Source organism: Arachis hypogaea, chromosome 18, assembly GCF_003086295.3.
Source record: "Arachis hypogaea cultivar Tifrunner chromosome 18, arahy.Tifrunner.gnm2.J5K5, whole genome shotgun sequence".
NCBI lineage: Eukaryota > Viridiplantae > Streptophyta > Magnoliopsida > Fabales > Fabaceae > Arachis > Arachis hypogaea.
In genome coordinates, this window is record NC_092053.1 from 21,887,847 (window position 1) to 21,913,338 (window position 25,492).

The window sequence follows — 25,492 nt, forward strand, 5'->3', positions numbered from 1 at the left end:
GTAAAAGTGGTGATGCGGCGGTCTACGCAATGGAAACAGAGCACTTCCGAAACTGCGATGAAAAGGAATGAAAACCTTTATGAAAGATTACTATTTTCCTAATCCTTATATTTCAAATTCTGTTTAATGCTAATTACTTAAATTTTATTTTTTAATTTAAAATTAATAATTAATTGTTGTTTTCAAATCTTGACAGAGTCTAATTTGATTCTCTGTACTTCTCCTAATATGAAATGTGAATCTGTGATATCAAAAACAATCTTCTTTTTGGCAATTATAAAACATTACAAAAACGTATCCATTTCTTTTCTTCCATTGCTTTACAAAAAACAAAAAGGGTAAAAACTCCTATTCCCTAATTCGAAGGGCAAATCTGTAAAAACAACAGCAATGGCAGTCTCTGAATCTCAGTGAACTCCGCCATTTACCATCGCACGGTACTGCCTCAGCGATTCCTGCCTCTGCAGCCTCATCTCTTCATTGAACTTGTGAATGAACGCTTCAACTCGCCGATTCAACTCATCCTGACTCAGTGATGGCTCCTTCCTCAGCCTGCCAGCGCTGCTGCTGCCACCAGCCGGAGAAACGTTGTTCTCCCTCCCGCCGAATGTCTCGGCCTTCTTCATCTTCGTAGGAGGAGGCGTCTTACCTCCTTCGCCGCCGTTGAGATCCGTCAACGGAGCGGCGCTCCGGCGAGCCTGCTCCCACGTGTCAGATTTCTTGAGATGCCTGGTCAACGGCATGGGCCGACCTTCCGTTATGGTCCTCCATGTGCTCTCCAGTGTGTCCTGCCTCTTCGGCTTCGCTACTCCCAACGCAACCACCTTCCCTCCTGTCAGTAATTAGTTATAACCGTCACAACAGCACTAACAAATTTCATTTAAAACATTTTTAATTTTCAATTTCAAATTTCAAACAAACAGAAATAGAAACAGACCAAGAGAGAGAGAAAACGGACCTTCTGGACTTGCTTTAGCGGCTTTCCGGTGGCTGAACCTGGCGGATACCGGCGGTTTCTGGTTCTCATCGGAGAACGCCAAATCGAGATCCGAGGAGTCCTTCTTCTGCATGCCAACGGCTTCTTCGGATACTGTAACCGTCGTTTTCAACGGTAAGTTCTCGTCGTTGGTGACGGTTTCGTTGGTTTTCGGTGGCTCGTAGAGGAATTCTTCCGAAACGACGCCGCTGTAGTCATTTTGCGAGATCTTGAGTGGTTCGGGTGCGTGGTAGAGGAGGGTCTCGGGAGGCGAGTCCGGCGGAGAGTGGTTGTGGTGGTGGGTGAGCTTAGAGGTGGCGAAGATGGAGAGGATGATGAAGTTGAGGAGAAGGTAGAGGTAAGGAGGAGTGAGACAAGTGAAGAAGAAGGTGGAGATGGAAGGTACGGCTTCGGTGAGGAGTGGAACTGTGAGCTTCAGCCCCATTGCCATGGACACTATTCCGGTGGAGATTACAACCGTTTTCACGAAAAGAAAACCCATTTTTTGTGTCGCTTTTTTTGAGTGCTTGTGCTGTGCGCGTAAAGGGGGGACTCGGACTTACCTGGTCCGCTGGGGTGGTTTGCTAGTACAGAGGAAATTGGAACGTTGGGAGAGAAAGAAAAGAGAAAATAAGAAGGAGAGAGAAGAGAGGGTACTTATAGGTGCACCCTATGCCGTATGCCGTATGCCCTATGCCCTATGAGGCTATGACCTTTTTGGGTAGACAGTAGAGGGTTGGGGCCACTGAGCAGCGTGGGTTCTCATGACATGTGGACCGTTCGATGAAAAGGACACTGCACCTTCAAAACATTGGTATATGTAAATGTAATGTGGCTGCCCACCGTTGTTCTTTACTATTACATCAGTAAAAAATAAGAAATACTCCTTCTGGTGAAATTCGTTCTCTTCAATTAGTACTAATTTCAACTAGGTCGAAATGAGTTAGTCAGATTCATTAATTATAGTTTTAATTTACAGTGAAATATTAACTATGCTGTATAACTTGTTTTAAATCCACAGAGGAACATTAAAGTGAGATGCATGAAGTCGGCATTATTGCATGGCAAGAGACGTGACAAAGTATAAGAGGCACTGGTGTGTGGTGTCACATAGAACACAGCAAAAATCTTATAACACACATATCAATACATCATCATCCTCATTACATAGCACACTTGTAGAAAGATTCCGTTAAGTATTCGCTTTACTTAATTTAATTGTTAGTACCGTACAGCTATAAAGTGATTAGTGTTCGTTAATCCTATTTGCAGTTTTAATAATCACGCTTTTGGGCCAGGTTGGTGTCAGTGACAGTGATAATAAGCATTTGAATAATGAAAATAGAAGGCACAACGGCTATAAAATATGACCGTTTATCCCGGAATATGGATAGTGGAATCTGGAATTGTGGATTCCCGCAGCTTATGGGGAGGCTCGCCCACATCACATGCCAAACAGGGAGTGTCCTACACAAAAGTCCACCGCCAAACCGACCTGTCCGACCATGAAAAAAGGGATGAGATGAAGATGAAAATGTGAAGACCTTTGACCATGTCTATATGAAAAGTGTAAAACCCTTATTCTCCCTTCACTAATTAAATTAAAAAAAATTTAAAAAACCAAGTACAAATATTAATTCAAGCCAATTCTCTTTTATTTTTAATTTTGAAAATCTAAAAATAAGAATAATAAAGTTATTATTTTTTTAATAGACTTATTTTTTAACTAATTAATTCTAATTAATTACTCTCTTAATTAATTTTTTTAGTGGAACTCTTAAATTAATGACCATTCATATCCAATTGTTCATGTAGCGGTATCAATTTTGGATACCAGCTACCAAACAAAGTAGGAGTTTCGTTATATTGAAACATTGAATCAACATATCAATGCAATGAATATAATGTGATACATTATTAATTACAATTGATAAATACTTCAGCTCTAATATTTCATTCAACTAACAATCATCATAATTTATGCCAAATTTTTCTTTTCATTTATCGAAAAAAAAAACTGTGTAACATCTTGTTTCGTTTAGTACAACATAGACGTACACTATAAAAAGAGTAAACCTAATAATGTCGTCAAAATTTTACATGAACCATGTTATATATACATAAACAAATAAATTACTAGACCAACTGCTCATATAAAATATATTAAAATATAAAAATACATTAAAAATTAAGCTGGTAGTTAACTATGAATTATTTATCAAATTAACCATACACACACATATTAACTCATTTTTAATATATATTTTATATTTTAATATATATCCTACACTCATAACTAATTTTGTTAGTTAATTTTAGTATATCTAACTTAATTATTAATATTTACTAGTTTCAATAGTTTAAATTTTTATAACTATTAATTTTTTACTATGAAAAAGAGTAAATTAAACCTAATAATGTCTTCCAAATTTTACATATATACAAACTAGAGAAAAGGAGACTTTTTTTTTTTAATCTAAATGACATTCTTTTCTTTGTATATACAATGTACACTTTTCTTCTTATACTATTTTAATAATCTTATAACAGAGAAAATAATATGTTTTATAAATAAAAGAAAAATGCCGTTTAAACATCTAAAAAGTGTCATTTTTTTACAAATTTAAATTAAAAAAAAAAAAAGAAGAAAAATGTGTATTTTGAATTTCTATAGTGTTAATAATCTCAAAAGTTTATTTCCCTAGTTAGCTTGCAATGGGTTGAAGGATCAAATCAATCAAGTTTTTGAACACGCAATGTTCTCAATGACGAAAGCTAATCCTAAATTCCTAATTAATTTAATCCTTTACATTGAAAAAAAAAAGTGCATGGTGAGTGCTTCACATCCATAAAATATATTTGTACGGTCAAAAATGATATATAGTTAGATACGAACAGTACCTTCATGATGGTGACAAACTTCTCTATCCGCCAACCATAAAAAATAAATAAATAAAAAGAATGGCGCAAGGCTAATGACTTATCACTTTTCGCTATCTAAAATAGGACAATGATCAACTTGATATAATGTGACAAATAAAGCACACTTATTTATATATATGTGGCTGCATTTGATTTGAGCTGTGTAATATCAAGCTAGCACCAACCTTAACCGAATGGTTAGAATTTTTTGGTGCATTATTATAAGCCGAAATCTCTACTACGAGTTCTAATGACACACTCCAATTAATCGTGAAACCTAATTATGGTTGTGGATTTGATTGTAAGGAAGCAAAGTCATGTAATGTTTATCGTATTATTGACTTGGTAAATATTGAAAATGTGAACGAAGAAGAGTACAGAAGACAGGAACAAGTGCAAGACGGAATAGGCCTCGCTATAAAGACAATTATAATGTGCATAAAGTATAGATTATAAAAAAGCACTCTAGGATCTAGCACTTTGGAACGTTGTTTGCATTCGTAGTGAAATTGTAATTTAATAATTTTTATCGTAACATATGGACTTTGATAGATGATCACATTGCAATCACATGTAGGTATACAATATACATAATCGTGGCACGTGTGAACTCATTAACTAGCTAATGTTCATCAATAGGAAAATATATCGTTACCGGTGTTTAGAATTGAACAAATTTTGGATAGCAATTATTTAAAGGGTCCATCTAGTGTACAGATGCACTTTGGTACAGATTTACAGATTTTTGTTTTTATTTGGTTTAAAAGTGTATCACTAAAAGTGTTGCTTAAGGAGAAAGTGTTACCCTTAATCGTTAACTTGGCTCTGATACCAATTTTGCAATCTTTTACTAGTCCTTGTATATTGTCAATTTTGCAATCTTTTACTAGTCCTTGTATATTGTAATTTTATTTTTATAGTTTTCAATCTTGTTTTAGTTTATAATATTCTTTTTTGCATGGATTATTGTATATAAAATCTTTTATCTGTTTGTCTTTTTCTTTAATATAATTTCTTAAATCTCAAAAACTTCTTTTATTTCTACACTTTCTGTTGTTTCTAAATACCTTCTTAATTTTTCAACTTCATTTTCCATTTTTTCCTTCAACAGCTTTAATTCTTTTAAGTCATAATATGGTTTTCCAGGCATTTATAAAATTTTTTAAGTTTAATTCCAACTTGTTTATATTTATTCTTATTTCTATCCTTTTTATTATAAGGTCATCAATTTTGATCTGAAGGTTATTTAATTCCCTTTTATACTCTTTTATTTTACTTTTTAATTTTTCTGCCCTTTTTTCTTTTTATTTTATTTTCTGGTTTTTCAATCTTTTTATGCTTCATTATTTATTTTAAAATTTCTGCAAACTCTATCATTGATTCATCACTATTTTCTAGAGATTCTATTAATTTTTCTAGCTCTTCAACTTCTCTTTTTAACTTGTCATAGATTATTTTTAGAGCTTCAAATGCTCTTTGATTTATTTCAGAAAACTGTAAATAATTCAAACGATTTTCTCTTTCAAAAAGCTCTTGTTTCTTGTCTTGATAGGTTACATATATTTCTTCTTTATTTATTGTCATAATTTAGTGTTTAGGGTTTCATTTAATTTTTCGACCTTTTTTGTTAATTCTTTTATTTCAGAATTTTCTTCTTTAATCTTCAACTTAGATAGACTTAAAGGGCTATTAATTTTAGATTCTCTAATTTGAAAATTCGATGAAACTAATTTTCCTGACGGTTCTTTTATTAATAGAACTGGGTTTTCAATAGCTTTATATTTTGGTATTTCTGTTTTTACAATTTTCTGAAATAATTCATCGACATAAATTCTTTCTCTGTTTTTAAATATTATACTATGATGGCTATTTGTTAAAGCATAATTTATTGCATATGTAATTGAAAATGGTTCATCATCTTGTTCCATTAGATTCTTTCTGTGAAATTTATAAGCCAGACTTATAGATCTTCCAAGATTTTCAGTTGATAAAGGTATAGCATATCCCAGATGGGCATTAAATTTAACATTTACATTTGCCAAGTTTCCATGAACAATTCCAATTATTTGATCTATTGGGTCATCAGTAATTCTTTTGTCACAGATTGCTAAGCTTATTGGTGAATTAATTCCTTTCATATATGTAGATTTGATTAAGACTTGTATAGTACTAATATGAATCCATCCAATTTTAGATCTTTTTTGTTGATCCTTAATCTGTTTACTTAATTCTTCATCATTTATCAAAGCTATTTCAAGTTCTCCATTGGCGGATTTTATCTTTATAGGGGCTTCAAGTTGAATTTTTCCATAGTATATTATATTTTTTCTATTAAAAACTTCTTTTAAAAGGTTTTGTTTATTAAAATTTTCGTTTGATTTGAGATTTAATTCTGTTTTTAAAACAGCCTGTTTTTCATTATCTAATAAAGCAGTTAATCTATAATAATCAGATTCTTCTGTTAATTCTAAACTTTCTAAATAATTCATAATTGAAAGACTAGAATGAATACATACCTTTCTGGAGAAAAACTTCCTTTATTTAATATATTTTACATAAGGTGTTTTTATCTCCAGAGGGGAGATTGTAAATACTAACTCCAGAGGGGAGTTTAGAACTATTTTTTCCCTAATGGGAATTCTTCTTCAGATCATAGAATCGCCTCGGCAGCTTCCTCCTTGCTCTCCTAGCATTTGAGTACTCTTTGCCTCCTGCTTTCTATTTTCTGATGCCTTGTACAATTGCCTAAGCAACCTATTTATAATGGTTGGGTCTGATGGACAATTCCCATCCTTACCCTTCTTATGACGTCATTGCTTACGTCATTGTTTATTATCTTGCACCAGCTACATTGTTGGTGCTCTATGACCTAAGCGCTTACGTCACTATGCAATAATGTTGAGAGATGCTTCAGATGTGATGTCTTCCTCTTTCATTATGTGTCCTTCAGATGCGTTGTCTTCTTCCTTTATCATGTGGGTTGATTCCGTTTTATTATTGCTTTCTTCAGATAACTCTGAGACGCATAGCTGGCACTTGTGGTCTTCTCTCTCTTTTATCAGATAGCAGAGATTCCTCTTTATCCCTTCAGGGAGCTTTTCTAAGAGTTCAGACAAGTTGTAGAATGCTGATTCAAATTCCACTAAGAGTCTCATCTCTCTTTCTTCAATTTCATTCCTTTTACTAGACACAAGCAAAGTATTTCTGCTTTTATAATTAATTCTTGTGTGAGATTTCCTTGTTATCTTTTGAGTTCTTTCGAAGACCCTTGCTAGTGTGCTGGCTAGCCTTCCTTCATGACTGTAGATTGTTAAATCTTGAACTTGATCAATTGGTTGAAAATTTCCTGGGAAGACGGACATGAATATTACTTGGTGTGCTGGAACCAAGCATTCTTCTTCTTCATTAAAAATAGGTTGACTGTTCGTAAATTTTAGGGATATATCCCTTGGATTTACGTTGTCAATCATATTTTTAAATCTCTTCACTGCATCAACGAATCCTGCAGGAAACTCACTAATAATTTTTAGATCATTAAAAATTAAAATTGTATCAATTAATCCATACTGGAAAAACTGATAGGTGTCCGATGGGGATGCATCTGGAAATATAACCAGCTTTGTTAGCTGTTCTTTGGCAATAGGATAATATCCTAAAATTGCTCTTTTTTCCTCAGTCCAGTTCAGGACTATATCAAGGGTTTCTCTGAGATTTGATCTACAGACCCTTTTCTTTTCTTTGATTTCAGCCCTTGTAGGAATATTTCTTATTATCCCTGTTCTCTGGGTTTGAATTGGAGCTTTATCTGCTCTTTTTAGGGTTTGCTCTGGATGAAGAGCTTCATATTCCCTGAAAGATTCCTTTGCTTCTTCCAGTGTTAAAAACCCTCCTTTATGAATTATCCTTGATTGATGTGTAAATGGTGCTGCTTTTTCCCAGGCATCATATACTCCTTTCATGGGGCCATTATAAATTACATAATATTTTTTATCTTGGGTAGATTTTTTGATAATTTCAGCAATTGTTTTATTTTCTGGAATTTTTTCTTCACCTGATTTGTCCACCACGCTTAGCTGGCTGAGCTCTGATGGTTTTGGTTGTTGTGTTGATTTCATTGCTTCGACGGCCTTCTTGAGGGATTGGATCTGTGTCCTTATTTGCTGACAATGCTTGCATTTTTCGAGTTCTTGTTCGTATTTCTGAATTTCTTGATCTAATGCGTTGTAGACGAACTCCATTCTCTTGTTAATGTATCTGCAATAACATTTTTGTCACCCTTAATATATTCAATTTTTATTGGATATTGTAACAAAAATAATTGCCATCTTACCAATCGTCCATGATTATAATCAACTTTTAAATTATATCGTATGAAACCTGTTAGGTAGCTTGAATCTGTCCTTAATGTAAATTCTCTGGGTAGTAAATCAATTTTCCATTTCTTAAGAGATTTAATTGCTGCTAGAGTTTCCTTTTCATGAGTGGTATATCTCTGTTCTGTTGGAGTAAAAGTCCCTGAAATATACCTGCAAAGTAATTCCTTTGGGGAATTTTTAGAATCTAGTGATTCTTTTCCTTGCTCCAAACTTTTTATAGCTTTCTTAGCTTTTAGACATCCTGACCAGGTTATGTCTGAAGCATCTGTTTCTACTATTAAGTAGTCATTTTCTTCTGGAATATAAAGTTCTGGAAGTTTTTCACATAATTCTTTAATCTTTTGAATTTGCATACTATCTTTTTCATCCCATTTCCATTCTTTTTTAGTACTTATTTTTGGAAATAAGCTTTTAGTGTATTCTGTTATATTCTTTAAGAATCCTTGATCAGAAATATAATTTATACACCCTAAAAATCTTTGTAATTGTTTTCTATCTTCTATTTTATTAGGAAATAAATTTACCTTTTCTAGGACATTTGGCTGAAGTTTTAGTTTTCCTTGAGTGGATAGAATTAATCCAAGAAACTCTATTTCTTGTTTTGCTATTCTTGCTTTCTTTTTGCTAAGAACTAATCCTTTTTCTTTACATCTTTCTAAAACTATTAATAATTTTTGAAGATGATCTTCTCTATCCTGTTTTGTAAAAATTAGTATATCATCAATGTATACTAAAACAAATTCATTTAACTCTTTTAGATTTTCTTCCATAAATCTTTGATAAATACCTGGAGCTTGTTTTAATCCGAATGGCAATACATTCCATTCATAGAGCAACACACTTGTTGATTCTTTTGTTGGACAAGTAAAAGCAGTTAATTTCTTTGTTTCTTCGTCTAAACGAAGTTGCCAATATCCTGATTTTGCATCAAGAGATGAAAACCAAGTTGCTCCTTTGATTTTTTCTAAAATTGAATATTTTCTTGGAAGTTTATGAGCATCACCAATAGTTGCTTCATTCATCTTCTTATAGTTAATAACCATTCTTCGTTTTCCCCTTTTAATTTCATTATTGTTTTCGACATAAAAGGCTGGAGCCGCATGAGGACTTTTACTTAATCTTATAATTCCTTTTTCCAAAAGATCTCTACATTCTAATGAAAACTCTTCTTTATCTCTTGCGGAATAAGGGATTTTATTTGGAACATTTATCTCTTTTGTCGGATCTTTTAATTTAATACTTACTAATTCGTTATTTGTATTTTTAATATCTAAAGGATTTTCAGCACAAATTTCATTCAAAAGTTCTTCTATCTTTATTTCAAGATTATTTTTTGGGATATTTATTTGAAAGTATAAATTTAAATAACATGTCTCCAATATAGAAAATATTTTAAATTTTAAGATCTTATCTATAGTAGTAGTCGGTATTTTTATACGTTTTGATTTTTGATTTATTGAAGAATCGTGTGGAGCTTTTAAAACTATATATGTTAGTTCTTGAATGAATGGATGATATAGCTTTAAAAAGTTATTTCCTATGATAAAATCCATTCCAGAATCTAACATGTATATAGATGGAACAATGAACCTATAATTTTGAATAAAAATTTCAACCATCTCTGCTTTTTGGTCAATTTTATGTATTGATTTGTCAGCTATTCTAACCCTTAATGGTTTCTTTAATTTTTTCCAATCAAGTTTTGTATTTGAACTAGCAAAGCATTGTGTTGCTCCAGAATCTATGAAAGCATTTATAAATTTTTCTGTTATTTTTATAGTAATAAATGTAGCATTATTACTCAGTCTCTGAGTCTGTTTCTGAGACATATTCAAAAATATAGTCTAAGTTATCATCAGATTCTTCTAAAGGTTCCATGAAACAAGACTTAGCAATTTCTATTTGTTTAGTAAGATCCTTTTTATCCTTCTTTTTCGAACATTCATTTGCATAGTGTCCTTCTTCTTGGCAATACCAACACTTACAATTTTCTTTTTTATTTGGGCAATAATCACTTTTTTGTCTCTTATTTTTATTGTTATTTCTTTTTCTAAAATACCTCTTTTTTCTCCAGTTTGGATAGTATTTTCTTTTTCTAAATTGATATTTTCTTTTTCTTTGAAAATTTTTATTAAGACCATATTTTTGAGGTATCTCTTCATTATCCTGACAGCAAATTCTAATTATATTTGCAAATCTTTTTTGAGTTGCTTCTTGCATACAACGTTCTTTTATTTCCTCTCTTATTGCAGAGGTTGCTCCACCAAAATTATTTTCAATTGTTCCTCTATTTATTTCTCTTATAAATCTTCCCATAATAAATTCGTTAGCAGGATATGGAAGTTTTGTTATATACATATTAAGATAATGATTTTTATCTTCTTCTTTTAATTTGTAATAATGTATTCTATATTCACATATATAAGACTCCACATTACATAGATCATATATGTGAATGTTAGCTAAATGGTTTTTTGCTTCTTGATATTCTTTATTATAGACTTCTTGTTTATGATCTATAATATTTTTTCCAAAAAATTCTTTATATAGAATCATCATTATATATAATATCTTATCATAAGCTGTTATTTTTGTTGCTAATTCTTCTATTATTTGGTTTTCTATTGATGTCATATAATCTCTTATAGCTCCTTTAGTATGAAACCCTATGTAATTCCAAATGTCTCTTCCAGATAATTCATTAAGTTTTGGATTAGTAAAGGCTTCTAATAAGAAGGAATTCAACCAGTTTTCGAAAATTTCTTTTTCATTCGTTTTACAGTCTAAATCGAGCATTCTTTCTCCTTCCATTTCCTGGATTTTAGGAATGTATTTTGATGGTATTTTTGTATATTTTGAATCTTTATTTATAAACCCCTTTTTAAAAGCATAATTATCAAAACCTGTTTCCCATTTAAATTGAGATTGATTATCCCTAGATGTTCCAGCTTCATTTTTTACTTGTATTGGAATTGCTGGTTCTTCGTCACTTGAATAATCTAGGATGTGTTCTTCATTTTCTATATTTTCAGAATTTACTATTTCTTCTTCTATCTGAAATCCCTGTTCCATAATATTATTTTCTTGAGCCATTTTTAATTGTTTAAAAAGCATTGTAACTTCTTCTAATTTTTCTTCAATATTCATAATTTTAGTGGTGGTTTTACTTTTAAATCTGTTATGTTGATTATATTTTGAAATTTTTCTTCTTTTGGATTTTCTTTTTCCTTATTTCTTTGAAATTTTATGGATACTAGTATTTCTTCAAGCATATCTACTATAGAATTTAATTGTGGGTTAAAAGTATGATAAAGATGTGGGGAATCATTTCCATGATAACATTTCTTAGAAATTCCGTGTGAAAAATAAGTTTTTTCAGGTTTTTGAAGTCCTTCAATAAAGCTTATAGTAAAATAAAGATTTTGAGAAAAATCATTTTGTATTGATTTTAAGAATTCGGTGTCATTACAATTAACATTAGTTAAAATCATTAATTTTTGATCTATTAATTTTGATAACTTAATTATTTCTTCTCTTAAATCTTCTAATTTACTTTTTTCCATTAGGTGACGCTTTTCTTTGTGAAGAGTTACGGTTTTAAGTGAAAAATGTGGCTTTAAAAAGTATGGTTTAAGTAAGCAAATCTTTAAATCTGTACAGATCTAGATCTGTACCATATAATTTTCTTTATTTAAATGGTGGTTGATAGCTTTTACCCTGACACTTTGGTATGCTACAAGAGAGACATGATTTGGAGTCCGATTATGTGGCTTGATATGGTTGGTGAGCGATGAAAATACGACCAAGTTTGGTAAGAGGATGGATAGGATTTATACAAAGGGTTCAAAGATGGATAATGGATTGGAGAGCCACGGCAATTGGTCAATTAGATGGCACCGTCAAGTGGTTAGATACATTACACGTTTCAAAGATGAAAAGGCCTGTGACTTCTGCCTTATAAGTTACAAAGACTATCTCGTATTATGTCTTCTTTTTACTGTATACTGCTCTGCGTTTTGCTACCAGTTAGCATCAGTTGGTGTAGAAACACAATGAAATGCTAATGACAAAAAACAGATATTCCAGTTCTGGTGACGCATTTATATGCTAACAACAACGACAAAGGAACCATGACATCTAATACAAGTGGTAATTGCTTAAATTATTTAAGGAGTAATTACCCAAATCAGTCTCTGAAGATTTTAAAATTGGACGTTTTAGTCCTCGAAAAAAATTAATAACAAATCAGTTCTCATGGTTTATCTCCGGCGGCCAAAACAATCCCCAGACCCATTTTTCCATTTTATGCCGCCGGAAAAAGCTGAAGTGACACAGTTACTCTCCAGCGTGTCCAGCAATAAGAACAGATGTCATAAAAGGACAAATTAGTCCCCAGCCATGTTATGAAAACGGTGCCGTTTAAGGATTGGTACCAAACATTGCGTTTAAGTGAGAAACACAAGGTCGCGCTTCTTCTCCTCTATCTCAACCTCTCTGTACTTGAACAGAAACGTCTTTTTCGTTGAAGCTTTTGGAACCCTAGTTTATTAGCAGCTGCAATGACACCAAGCAAAGGAAGCTCGTCGTCTTCGAATCGCCATGGTGGGAGACTCGGCGGTGGCCATAATTGTAGCGTTATCGGAGACGGTGACATCAGCAGCCTAAGCAAAGTTGAAATCCCCAAAGGGCAACACCCAAAATGTCTATGCGGTTTGTATGCAATAATCTCCACTTCAAGGACTCACGAAAATTCGGATAGACTGTTTTTTGAATGGCCACTATATAAGGTAAACAATTGTAGGATTTCGAATAATTTACATTCTATAAGAATTGTGTTGAAGAGCTATTATTGTGTGATGAGCAGGAAAAGTTATCTTATTGCAAGTTCTTTGCATGGGTTGACAAGATTTTTGACATTAAGTTGAAGAATGATGACTCGGTGAAGAATGTAACTATGGGTGGTGGTGAGATTGCTGCTGATATTTCACCCATGTATGATACCAATGATGCTGGTTTGAAACACAAACTGATGGAGTTGCAAAATAGAATTGATTTGTTAGAGCTTCAGAAAAATGTAGTCCCAAAAGCTGAGGGTAAGAGTAAATGTACGAATGTAGTACTTGTTATCATGTTCTTTGCAATGTTAGTGTTGATTTTGTCAGTAATAATAGCTATTTTGTAAGTTATATCTTAGTATTAAGAGTTCACTGAAACCTGTATGTAAATTTGTATGCTTTTTTTGTGATCTCAATGCTTGTGAGAAGAAGAAAATTTATGCAATATATCAGTTTTAAAGTTTTCTTCCAAAATTGTTTGGTTGATGACCTTTATGAATCCAAACAGAAAATCATATTGCTATGTCATGTAGTAAAATGAATAATAATAAAAAAAAGCAACGGCACCATTACTTATAAGTTCAGTAATAAGTAGCATGAAATGAATAATGGAAAAAAATAACAACACCATTATTTATAAGAGCAAATATATTGCTTTAATATCAAATATCAACTTCAAATCATAGAATGCAAGTCACAGATTCGACCTAATAAAAACAACATAACTGTCATAGTAGCAACTTAAACTAAAGTCAGAATTCGGCCATACATGAACCGAAACATAATTCACAAAAAAAGTTTCATCCACACTACTCTATCATCAATCTCTAAATTAAGAGTATTTCAAGTTTAGGTCCATCAACTTGAAAGCTCATTACCAAAATACAAACCAAACTATTACATCAAAAAGCATAATCATTTGTTATCATTCACTTCTGTCTAGGATGCTTGAACCAGGATTTGGAATAAACTGGAACATCTTTGATGTAGTACCCTCACTTGTCGCTGCAATTGTTTCTACCGAGACGCCTTGATTTGGTATAAGTCTTGATTTGGTAACTCTTAAGCTGATTATTCCATGCACAATAAATTAGCCATGGACAAGGATTCAATTTGGCACTACCAGTTCCATTTTTAACACAATCCTTAGTTCCAGCATTCATATCCCCAACGTCAACTTTGGTAGCCTTAGTTGTCACAGTCTCTTCAGTCATAGCAGCTTCATTCACATTGTGCTCACCTGAAACATTACTTTGCTCCTTTGGCTTTCTTGGCTTTTTAATCCTCTCCACCCCATGTTCACAATTGCATCTAACCCTCCTTTGATAATTCTTTATGTACCTAATTTTTCTCCCCTCAAAAATTATATGATCCTTAAGAGCATTCTTAAAACTTTCAATTGTGGCAAACTCCATTCCCAACTCAAAGTTTACCTCCCCAAATTCAACACCTTCATTAAATTGAGGGAATTCATACCTATCTCTCTCATCTTCAGAGCTTTCCGGAGTCAATAATGTCTCTGATTCATACTCAAAAATTGGATCTTCTTCTTCAATATTTTCCTCAGCCTCATCTTCACTACTACTATTAGTAGCTTTAGCAGCATTGGCAGCCTCAAAATTTGGCAATCCAGCCCTTGTTCTAACAGTTTTTGGCCCATTTGCAGTTGGGTCAGATGAAGTTGACCCATGACCTTTTTGTCCAGCATTTTTTGGAGCCCTAATGTTGGGCCTAGCAGCAACAGCAGCCCTTGACATGTTTGGGCCTGCATACTTTGATCTAGAAGTAGTAGCTCCATTAGTATTTGTCTTGATTGTACTTGGCCCATCTGTAGCTTTCTTATTCTCTTTTAAAGCCTTCCTTCTTGCACCTATATTCCCCTGTGAACTCTGCATTCCTACACCATTCTCTGTTTTTTTGCCAACTTTTCTAGTATTTCTCTTCACAATCAAACAATCTGAGTCACTATCTTCATCCTCAAATCCTGCTGAGGGTGGTCTATATGGTTCATCCTCTGTCGTTTCATACCCGTCATCACTAGACTCTTCCTCAACATCTGCATCAGCATCAAAGTCCAAATTGATGTCCTCTGGTGGAGTAACCATTATTGGGTGATCGAAATATAGATAAAACTCGTCAGTCTCCTGGTTCATCTGTTTATTTTCACGCAAATGATTAATCTCCAAATCTCCTTTTATAGGGTGCAGCCCCCTCTCCAAGTCAGGAGCCTTAGGATCAAACCAGTACATAGCCTTGTAATCTAACTAGCCTAAACCTTTGAACAGAGTTTCCAGGTCAAAGAAGCATATGAGGTCAATATCCATCTTAGGAAATTTGTCAACTTTTCCATCAATATATAGAAGAACTCCCTGGTTATCCCTTACAAAATGTCCACCATGGTGGAAAACAGGAACTACATAATCCTCCATCTAACTGCAAGTACAACATACTTGAAATCAACAAACAGAATCATCAAACCCTAAACTACTCTATTTTGAGAATTTTGGTAACTGAACCCTAACCAAACACTATACAGTCACAACATAACAACCAAACCATTATACTCCATAATTATCACAGAACAGAAACTCAAAATCCAACATACTCTATAATGGTGACATTCAGCATTGTACTTAACTAATTCAAAATTCCATAAATCTAATCAACATAAGAAAGAGAATACAAGCTCACCTTCCTCAATGAGCGTGTTCAACGATCGTAACATCCACTTCCCTCCGTCTTGCGCGCCAATTGTTGCGCGTCAACAGAGTCACCCAATGCTAGCGTTGGTGATCGAATTCTTCAGCTGCTCTGGGAGATTAGGTGCGAAGGATTGACAGCCACCTTCTCTGTAACAGTTTGAAGAATGTGTGGGGTTTGGTTTCTATATGAATAGAAAGGGATTGAAGTTGAGAAGAAGAAGCCTGACTTTGTGTCTCCCACTAAAACTCAACGTACGTTTGGTTCCAAGCCCTAAACGACGCCATTTTAATGAGGTGGCTGGGGACTAATTTGTCCTTCTATGACACCTCTTCTTATTGCTGGACACGCTGGAGAGTAACTGTGCCACTTCAGCTTTTTCCGGTGGCATAAAATGGAGAAATGGGTCTGGGAATTGTTTTGGCCGTCGGAGATAAACCATGGGGACTGATTTGGGTATTAATTTTTTTCGGAGACTAAAACGTCCGATTTTAAAATTCTCGGGGACTAATTTGGGTAATTACTCTTATTTAAGTGTTATGCTCACTTCTGAATTCGATGCAAGATAGGTGGCATGTTTACAACAGATTTCATAGACATCTTATTCACTGAAAGGTGAATTCCAACAAATTAGATATTGGTGTTTTCGTCCATGGGATATCCAATGATTTGCACTTAATGGATTTAAAACAAAAACAACATCAACAATGACAATGGGGGAAAAGCACTTTCTAAACTAAATTTAAAATTGAGATGAAAACCTTTTCTTTTTATTATTTTCAAATACTAGACTTGGATTTTGGAGCATGCGCTGTTAATTTTAGTATTTACAACTAAACTGTTTTAAATTCTGATATACACCAAAAAAAAAGGTTATGGTTTGAATCCCTATAGTAGTAGCGAGTTAATCCCTATTATTACTGGAAAACTACACCACAATTTCTTTACTGAAATGTAGCATATTTATATCTATACAAGCATTTCTAAAACATTCTTTTTCTCTTTTTTTTTGCCCTACCAAAGATATTAACATCACTGACTTATCAAGTGCAATCTGAAAATTAGAATATTCACCACATTTTGGAATAAAACTTATACGGTAACACGAGAGACCAAATATATGTGTTTATCATTACATAAAACATAGAAGCAATAGAAGGAATATATATATATAATTAATTTCAATGTCGTTTATTGTGAAAACTGAATACAACTACCAATACAAATGAGGCAATCACCCGAAAATACGATATAAAAAACTGAACTAGCTCTCTACAAATGGTTTACAACCCAAGGATATATGTCAAGGGGAAAATTGAAAATGAAATTACATTTCCTGTCATTTTAACTAATCTTCTATGGTATGTGACGTACCCGTCATTGTGCAACAGAAGACCAATCAAGGCTTTGCAAACATCCCTTGAGTTAAGGACGAAAAATCATAATCCTTTGCAGATTGTGAAGTGGTTGATGCCACTGGAGTTGTTGATTGAGTTTTACCCACTCCCATTGTCGTTGTTCCATTAACTGGAGCAACTTGCCCCATGCCATAGAAACTGCAATAAAGAAAAGAATAGAAGGAATGAACAGTGAAAAACATGTTCTTTTTATAAAAATTTTGGCGAACAAGGCTACTATAGATGATTTATAAAACAGTATATTAAGGAAATAGAAAAGACATTGGCAATGTCGTTTGTTGATCAATGCCCATTTTGTAACATGATCCAGGTAAATTTGTGTTAAGTTATTGAAGCAAAATATTGACCAGAGGGCGTGCCATACACTATGTGATAGCTTCACATTCAAAAATAAATTCAAACAGTAGATGAGACAGTAAAACTAGCATTTCATAATGATCATGATAGTTTTATCATTATCACTATCATTATTCTCCAGTGCTAGCCTCAACTATGAAATGAAAATTTTATAATAGGGGAGCTTGTGAAAGTCTTAGGCATTTAGAATTGCATTTTGGTACAGCATTCTGCCAAAAAGAAAAGAAAAAATAAAAAAAGAATCTAAACAGCCTTTCATTATAACTATCTAGATAATTGATTGGCACCAATATCAACCATCAAGATTATATAAAGCAATATCAGGAAATAGTCAAGTTATATCCAAGTAACATACCTAGATGGTGGATACTGAACAGAGCTCCCAGCTGATTGTGGTGGAGTCAAGCCCCTAGTCTGAGCCGTTATCTGCATAAGTGTCTGCAGATCTCCTTGACCACCCATGGGCATGACTCCAGGAATCGAGTAACCAGCAGCTGGCCAATTCTGGATAGGAACATTGGGCCTAGGTTGCTGTATACCAGCAGGGTACTTGGGATCCCCAACATTTGATTTAGCTGCAGCAGCCATTAGAAGAGACTGTTGCTGCGCTAACATGGCAAGCTGCTGTTGATGCATAGAGAATGGAGACACCATATTGCTCTGCAGATATCCACTTCACCAGTCAGCTAAGAGTGTGCTAAAATACCTCAGAATAAATGTATGACAATAGACTACAACAGATAAATTACTTGCACATGCACAAGACAAAGGGACAACAATTGCTCAAAAAAGAGCGGAAGAATTTATATATTTAACAACTAAGACTAATTTCCAGGTCAAGGAAGTAGCTCCACAGTCCTAAACAAACCTATTGAGCATTACACATACCTTCTCAAAGAGGCTCATGATATCATTTTTTACATCTTTCTGGGGTTTTTCTGCAGCTAAGCTTGGTGTCACTGAAGGTGAATCTTTAAATAGATCCTCAATTCCAGATGCAGATTGAGGAGTACTCTCAACTGCTTTTGGAGGACTAGCCTTCTCAGTTGTTGAAGCCACTGGAGCAGCTGAAAGAGTTATAGTAACAAAATCACAACCTAAGTTAAACAGATCAGGAGATGAATCTGTAGATCTTTCAGAAAGAAACATCCTGTGAGAAATTCGTTTGTTGTTCAATGGTGTATTAATACATACATTGGAAACCTGCCCAGTTATTATCTTCAGTAGTAGTACCAGTTGCCTCTGAGCCATTTTCACTAGGGCCATCCATTGATAACAGGTTGAAAAGATCTGTAGCATAATCAACTTTTGCAGGAATATTTTGAGCTGTGTCTGTAACCTGCTTTGAAGTTTCAACTTGTGGTTGAGGTGCTACTGGTTCTGCTTTCTCAACATGCTGAGGTTTGCTAACAGGAGCAACCTGCTTGCAAATTGATTATTTTTAGACCACTATAAACAATAATTATTTCCAAATTTAAAGAAGAATGGCAAAAGAATATTTCATATTAAAACCAAAAGTCAGGTGGCAAAACTTGGACTCATCTATTTAATTACTTAAAAACCACAATTTTTATGTCATAGCAAAAAGAAAATGTTAAACTTGTTTCTATAAGATTAAAAAAGCCCTCCCTCCCACTTGTATCCCTTTTTTTGGGGGGCTAAACTTAAGTCGAGACTGCTGACACTGACTGCAGAAGAAAAGAGTATACAAGTACGATACTGCATATGATGCAATGCAAAGGTTAAAAAATAAAGGGGAGGAAAAAAGAACAGAAAAAGAAGGTTCACAGTAACAATACCAAAGGGGGCAAAAATATATATAATTTTTTTGGGGATAAAACGAAGGGAAGAAATAATACATGTTCAGATGCTTTGGGAGGAGTAAGAATACTAATCCTTGCAGCCGGATTTGGATTTGAAGGTTGGGTTTTCTTCCTTTCCTCAACGGTATTCTCAGAAGCTGCTGCATAACCATGCCCACTTCTTTCCACAGGTCTCTGCCAATGTGAAGAACTTTTCTCTTCTCGCAGTCTAGAAGGTGATTTTGGTTTCCCATCCCTTGCAACCCATCTTTTCTCTTCATACCTTCAAATATATGCATCCATTTAAAGTTCGAAACCAGGTGCACAAACAAGGACACATATACCTCAAATGGTATAAATATAAAAGTGTAGCCAGATTCAAGGAGTTTATCATTATTCATACTTTGCACGAATGAAATTCTCGATTCCAACTCTATCATAGTTTGGAGGTAATTCTGCTTCCCAGTAGCTATTTGCCCTCTCGTTCCCCATGGCTGTTTAGGACAAATAAAAGGATTCAAATATAACATGTAAATTACACAAGTATGTACACAACAAAATTCACACAATTAGAAGCCCGTGACAGTATATATCTTACACTGAATGAATGCAACTTGCTCGGGGAGCCATGTGTCTAGAGTTGCAGAACGAACCTGCAAGGAAAGCCATTGAAAAGACGTGTAATAGAATATTGGCACAAGTGATCAGATTTTACCAAATCTTTTCTCATTTTTAGTAAACTACAAAAGGCAACAATCATGGTGAGGGAGCATATTTTGGTTATTCACCACATCAAAATTAATCCACACATAATTTATTTTAAATGGAAAAATACCAAACCAAATTTGCACTCTTTCGGCAGCAACAAGTTATTTACTAACCTAGCACTCTTCAGTTAACAGTAACCTCCATTAATAATGTCAGGACCGCAGCAAAAATTAACATAGGTTAATATGTAATTTGACAATTAACTTCCTACAGATGCTCACTCAGTACTCCCATACAAATATAGAACAGTAACTAAAGTTCTTTTTTCCACAGGGTGGTGTGCGGTGGCAACACCTTAATAATAGAACCCTGGTCAAGGAGGCAGTGGAGAGTGTGTGAAGAGGCATATTCAGTTATAGGAAAGAGGGACACATAACAGAAAGAGACAAATGGCAGCAGGAGATGGTGTAGGCAAATATTCAAGAATCAATAAGAGAGGAGGGTTACAGAAGGCGTGAGAATCATATATGGAATGAGATGTTTCCACGGGTTGGGATCATTGAGCAAAATCTACTATGTCTAGTTCTGATTCTTGTCTTTTTTCTCTAGAACATTTATAGCTTACTTTAAAATTTTCTGTAATCATCTCTGTAGTTGGAACTCTGTTCCTGAACTTTCTCCCTACATTTTAACAGTGAAACATCCTTTCTTACCATAAAAATGCAAATTACCAGTCAAAGAAGGAATATATTGATGATAGTCAATTACCTTCTGTACATTGTTGCCAGCAAAGATATGAAATAAGCATGCAGAAAAGTGAAGGGTCTCTCAAAACAGGTCACTAAATTAAGGGAGTCTATTTGACACAGTACATTGCTACAAGCCTACAACACATGCGAAATGCAGAAACATGCTGCACCTTACTGATATCGAAGATTCTATTTCCATGAGTCATCATAATACAAAATTTCCCTCCCATGATTTATATTATGAGTTGACAACAATTAAGCTTTCTCCAACTAGGTGAGATCAGCTACAAAAATCAGACAGCGCTATAATGTCATATCATAAATCAAATTCACTTTCAATCTATTGAAATCTACATATCTTTCATAGTTTAACCTATAATTTATCTAGGTCCCCTCTATTCTAGATATTAAGCTACCCTCCACTTGTTATATTTCTTACTAGCACTTCTACAAGTCTTCTCCACATGCCCAAATCATCTAAAGTGAGATTATATCATCTTTTCTGTGATAAACAATACCCCAACCTTGTCTCTAATGCATTCATTCCTAATGCTATGATAAGATGCTCGTCCTGCTTCCAAAATAAGCACTAGCACACATACATAACCCTTCATAGCCAGTTAGCCACTAAGCTTCACTAAATCACTACCACCACATGACCATTTAAATCTCATTTTAAAAAAGTAATAATAATAGAAAAACATCTTTGCCCCCAATTGTAGCCCTGGATTAAACCTTTCTAAATCCTTCCAAAATTGGGTTTTGTGATGCTCATTTAATCCTACTTGTGATTAAAGGCATCTCATTCCACTATGAACTTCAGACCTATTAATTTGTCTCCTAACCTTATAGCATCTATAGCATCACTCTCCCGGTACTTATCAACAATTATTAATACTTCATTTCTAGGTTTGACCTTAAAATCCCAAAGAATCTATTTCCTTAGCCCTCTCTACTACCCGATTAGTTTCTTGAAGGCATAAAATTAATACTCCTTGTAACATAACATTAAATATTTTCATTTTTTTATGCCATATTCTAAGTATCAAGACATGTCTTGCTCTTGAGAAATAACTAAATTATCCACATTTGTTCTCAAAAATACAAGAACCCTTGAGTATATTTTACTGGACAAGTCTTATTAGGCAAGCCATACAGCACAATGATTTTAGGAAACAAGATAGCATTAACAATATACCATTACCATCTCTGATCCACGTCATAAAGAATAGACTAAGTTTTATGTTAGCTTCCAACTACCTAAAACAACCTTCTCTATCTGAGCTTCGGACAAACGTCATCAAAAAAACATTGTAGCATCAATGTCATAAAAGTGCCACTAATCACAATCATGTATTTTACAGTTAAAACGACGCACCAGTGCTCCATACCATAACCATAACATTACCTTTGATATATGTACTCCCAAACTTCGATGTATTCCTGAGCACTGCATGCATATGAAGATGCCAAGATTTACGCTAGCCCATCTTGGACCCCTGCAAAGTGGATGACAATAGAAATTCGAGTGAAAACTGAAGAAGAAAAAAGAGCCTGAAAACGAATAGCGCAAATGTAATTTCATCGTGAATCAGTTCAGATCTCTGTTTGAATTACTACTGTCACAAAATCTAGAAAAGTTCACTATGAATTTTAGATCCAACCAGATACATACTTAGCTTTGCAGTCGGCACATTCCCTATTCTCTGGTAATTTAAGAAGCCCTTCCAGTATCTGCATATTTAGAGTAACAGTAGAAAAACATTGGATCAAGAGTGAAAAGTGAAAACAAATACAGAAAATGCCAAACATTCTTGCACAATCACATTAAATGTAGGATAAGCTCAGTATTAAATCCGCACATTGTACAATTAAAAAATAAAAATATGATAAAAAGGAAAAAGATCTCAACTATAAACCCAGAAGAAACATAAAACAAAACTTTTTTTAATAACCAAATAAGAGTACCATGATATCCTTTTGTTCATTGTCATCAATTCATATGAATCAAACCCAACACTTCAGGTAATCAGGTCTCATAGATCGAATACTCCGTAGCATTAGAAACTCATAACTTCTCAAACAAACAACTGAAAATGCTTCCGAAATAAAAAAAAAATTAAAGAAAAAACCCCATAACTTCTAATAGATCCTCCGTATTCCATAGCCTTTCCCTGAATAAGTTGCATCAGAAAAAAAAAAAAAGCATCCAAATTACGAAAACAGAATAACCTCCGAATAACTAATCCCTCAAAATGCTCAAACACAAAAAATCGATCAATCAAACCAACCATCGGAACAAGCAGATCAAAACAAAAACCCACTGGTAACTCATTTTTCCGCAGCTCAAACAAAAAAAAAAAACAAAAAAAAAATCAAATTCTTTGGCATTCAAAATCTCGCGATATGCACATATAGAACAGCGATGTTCGAACTTCGAATCCGACTAATAGCGATCATTGATCGGAGGCAATTTCAGTAAATACACGATGATAATCATCATCGTGATATGGTAATCAAAATCGGAAACCGAAACAGAATCAGAAAAAGGAAAAGGAAAGAGCGAATGCGAGAAGACGAACCTTCTTATGCTTGGCGTTGAGCTCCTTGGTTACGTTGGCCTTCTCGTTCATGTTGACGAAGAGGTTGAGCGAATCGAAGAAGGAGTTAGTTAGGAGCAGAAGCCTAGAAGGGAAGAGAGAGGAAGATGAAGGTCCAAGGTCAATTCGGTCTTTTTGATGTAATTTCTCTCTCTCTTCTCTCTGAAACTCCCACTACTTGTTTTGTTGGATTGATTGATTTATGAATAAAATGTGACCAAATAAACTCAACACAAACACAAAGTCACAAACACAAACACAACGGAGATACGGAATGAAGAAAAATGGAGTAATCACATTTGAGACGCCCTCCTTGACTTCTATTACTACTACGCTTTTACTATTTTATTTTATTTTTAGAATTGAAAAATATGACCACCAACACTTTTTTCTTAATATTAGTTAATTATACTATTAGAATTTCAAATTTAAAATTTAAAATATAAAATTTAATATTTAGTATTAGAATTAGTTAAGTATTGATCAAATATAATAAATTTTATTAGTCATATAGTATTATTTTTTAGAATTTAATTTTGATGTATTATTAATATACAATTTTATATGTATATTTAATCATTTAATATCACATTATCAAAAATAACTATTTTTTATATTAATAATATTAATAATTATAAAAAATAAATTTAGATTGAACAATTGTATAAACATTTATTTTTAAGTATAATTTTGAGATAATTGCATGCTGCTATTATTATTATTATTATTATTATTATTATTCAATTGCTTGTACCCTCCAAACAATTAGATGATGATTTTTTTGTGTGCATATAATTTTCTTCTATATATTATATATTATATAATAAATTTATTTTGTACATTTAGTACATTAATAATTACACATTTAGCTAATTTAATATATAGTTAAGATTTATATAAAAATAAACTTTTAGAATGCACGTTAAATATACTCTATAATTATACAAATATTTTTCAAGTTTTATAATCTTATAAGAATAAAAAAAAAGATATGATAGAATTTAATTTAAATATGATACTCTATATTCATATAAGAAAATGATTTCATATATTAAATAAGTGTTCAAATAAATTTATGATACAATAATATATGTTAAAGAAACAGCTTCTCTAATTTATGGAGGATACTGGAACAAATGTTTTAGTATTATTATTTATTATTTTGGTTTCTACGTTACTTTTCCTCCTACGCCTTTAAAACTGTGTATTACTATTAATAATATGTAACTATGTTTATTGAAGTATATTTTATGAATTTTCAATGGTGCCTATTGATTATGTAACTGACTATATCAACCTACACTTCTGTGCACAATTTAACGGGTAGTTGCATTAGGTCAAGTTTTGATGATATGAGTAATTTCAAATTTAAATTGTGTTGAGTTTTGCCTTTTCTCCTCGGTTCAAATCGTTGCTATTTAAAGTTTAGTATATAAACTAATATTAATTGATGGTACCAAATGTTATTAGAGAACGAAGAAATATGTATTTAAAAATGTAGTAGTTCTAAATAATAATAAATTGTGTTTTTACAGAAAATATTTATTGTTTTATACTATGCATTGTTATGGAATGTGCTGTATGGCTATGGTTGAGTTGGTGGAGTATACCATGTTTGGTATACACAAAAGAGAAATATAGAACAAGAAAAAGCATTGGAATAAATGAATAATCATATCATAAGAATAGTATTTGCCTAAATAAATCATAATGTATTCATTAAATTATTGCAAAATGAATTAGCTTATGCTTTCTTCTATGTTTTGTGCTGCTTAATGCTTATTGCATTATTATTTTTCATTTGCCGTTAACGTAACCCCAATACAAAATAGCTGTTTGACTAAATAAATATTAAATACACAAATTATAAATAAAAATTAAGAAAAATCTGCATTTGGGTCCCCTGTGTTATGTGCTTGAAGTGGACGACATTTTTCGTCCATTGTTGACTATTGAAGTATTATTCTTCCAAAGTAATTAATATGATTAATTAAAAATATGAAAAAAGAACTATTCTATTTTCACGTCGCTCTTGGTTTCAATATAAAT

General features: G+C 33.1%; 2 protein-coding genes across 2 annotated transcripts; both read right to left on the reverse strand.

Moving 5' to 3' along the window:
- Positions 1 to 249: 249 nt before the first annotated feature.
- On the reverse strand, positions 250 to 1,676 carry LOC112771790 (uncharacterized). The gene is made up of 2 exons (XM_025816611.2): positions 959 to 1,676; positions 250 to 832 (listed from the first exon to the last, which is right to left on the reverse strand). Exons 1-2 carry the CDS (start codon positions 1,476 to 1,478, stop codon positions 408 to 410), a joined length of 945 nt encoding a protein of 314 aa, XP_025672396.1. The 5' UTR covers positions 1,479 to 1,676; the 3' UTR covers positions 250 to 407.
- A 15,277-nt stretch (positions 1,677 to 16,953) lies between these two features.
- LOC112769354 (ADP-ribosylation factor GTPase-activating protein AGD5) lies at positions 16,954 to 23,824 on the reverse strand. The gene is made up of 10 exons (XM_025813852.2): positions 23,426 to 23,824; positions 22,519 to 22,577; positions 22,252 to 22,342; positions 19,985 to 20,039; positions 19,790 to 19,880; positions 19,444 to 19,669; positions 18,779 to 19,004; positions 18,473 to 18,651; positions 17,940 to 18,244; positions 16,954 to 17,365 (listed from the first exon to the last, which is right to left on the reverse strand). The coding sequence occupies exons 1-10, from the start codon at positions 23,474 to 23,476 to the stop codon at positions 17,209 to 17,211; spliced, it is 1,440 nt and encodes a 479-aa protein (XP_025669637.1). The 5' UTR covers positions 23,477 to 23,824; the 3' UTR covers positions 16,954 to 17,208.
- Between the last annotated feature and the right edge of the window lie 1,668 nt (positions 23,825 to 25,492).

Coding starts and splice junctions, on each gene's coding strand:
- LOC112771790 (XM_025816611.2), bottom strand. CDS start 1,478: ATGGGTTTTCTTTTCGTGAAAACGGTTGTAATCTCCACCGGAATAGTG. Junction 833..958: donor CGCTAAAGCAAGTCCAGAAG/GTCCGTTTTCTC, acceptor AATTACTGACAG/GAGGGAAGGTGGTTGCGTTG.
- LOC112769354 (XM_025813852.2), bottom strand. CDS start 23,476: ATGAACGAGAAGGCCAACGTAACCAAGGAGCTCAACGCCAAGCATAAG. Junction 19,670..19,789: donor GAGAATTTCATTCGTGCAAA/GTATGAATAATG, acceptor ATATATTTGAAG/GTATGAAGAGAAAAGATGGG. Junction 18,652..18,778: donor TAACTGGGCAGGTTTCCAAT/GTATGTATTAAT, acceptor TAACTCTTTCAG/CTGCTCCAGTGGCTTCAACA.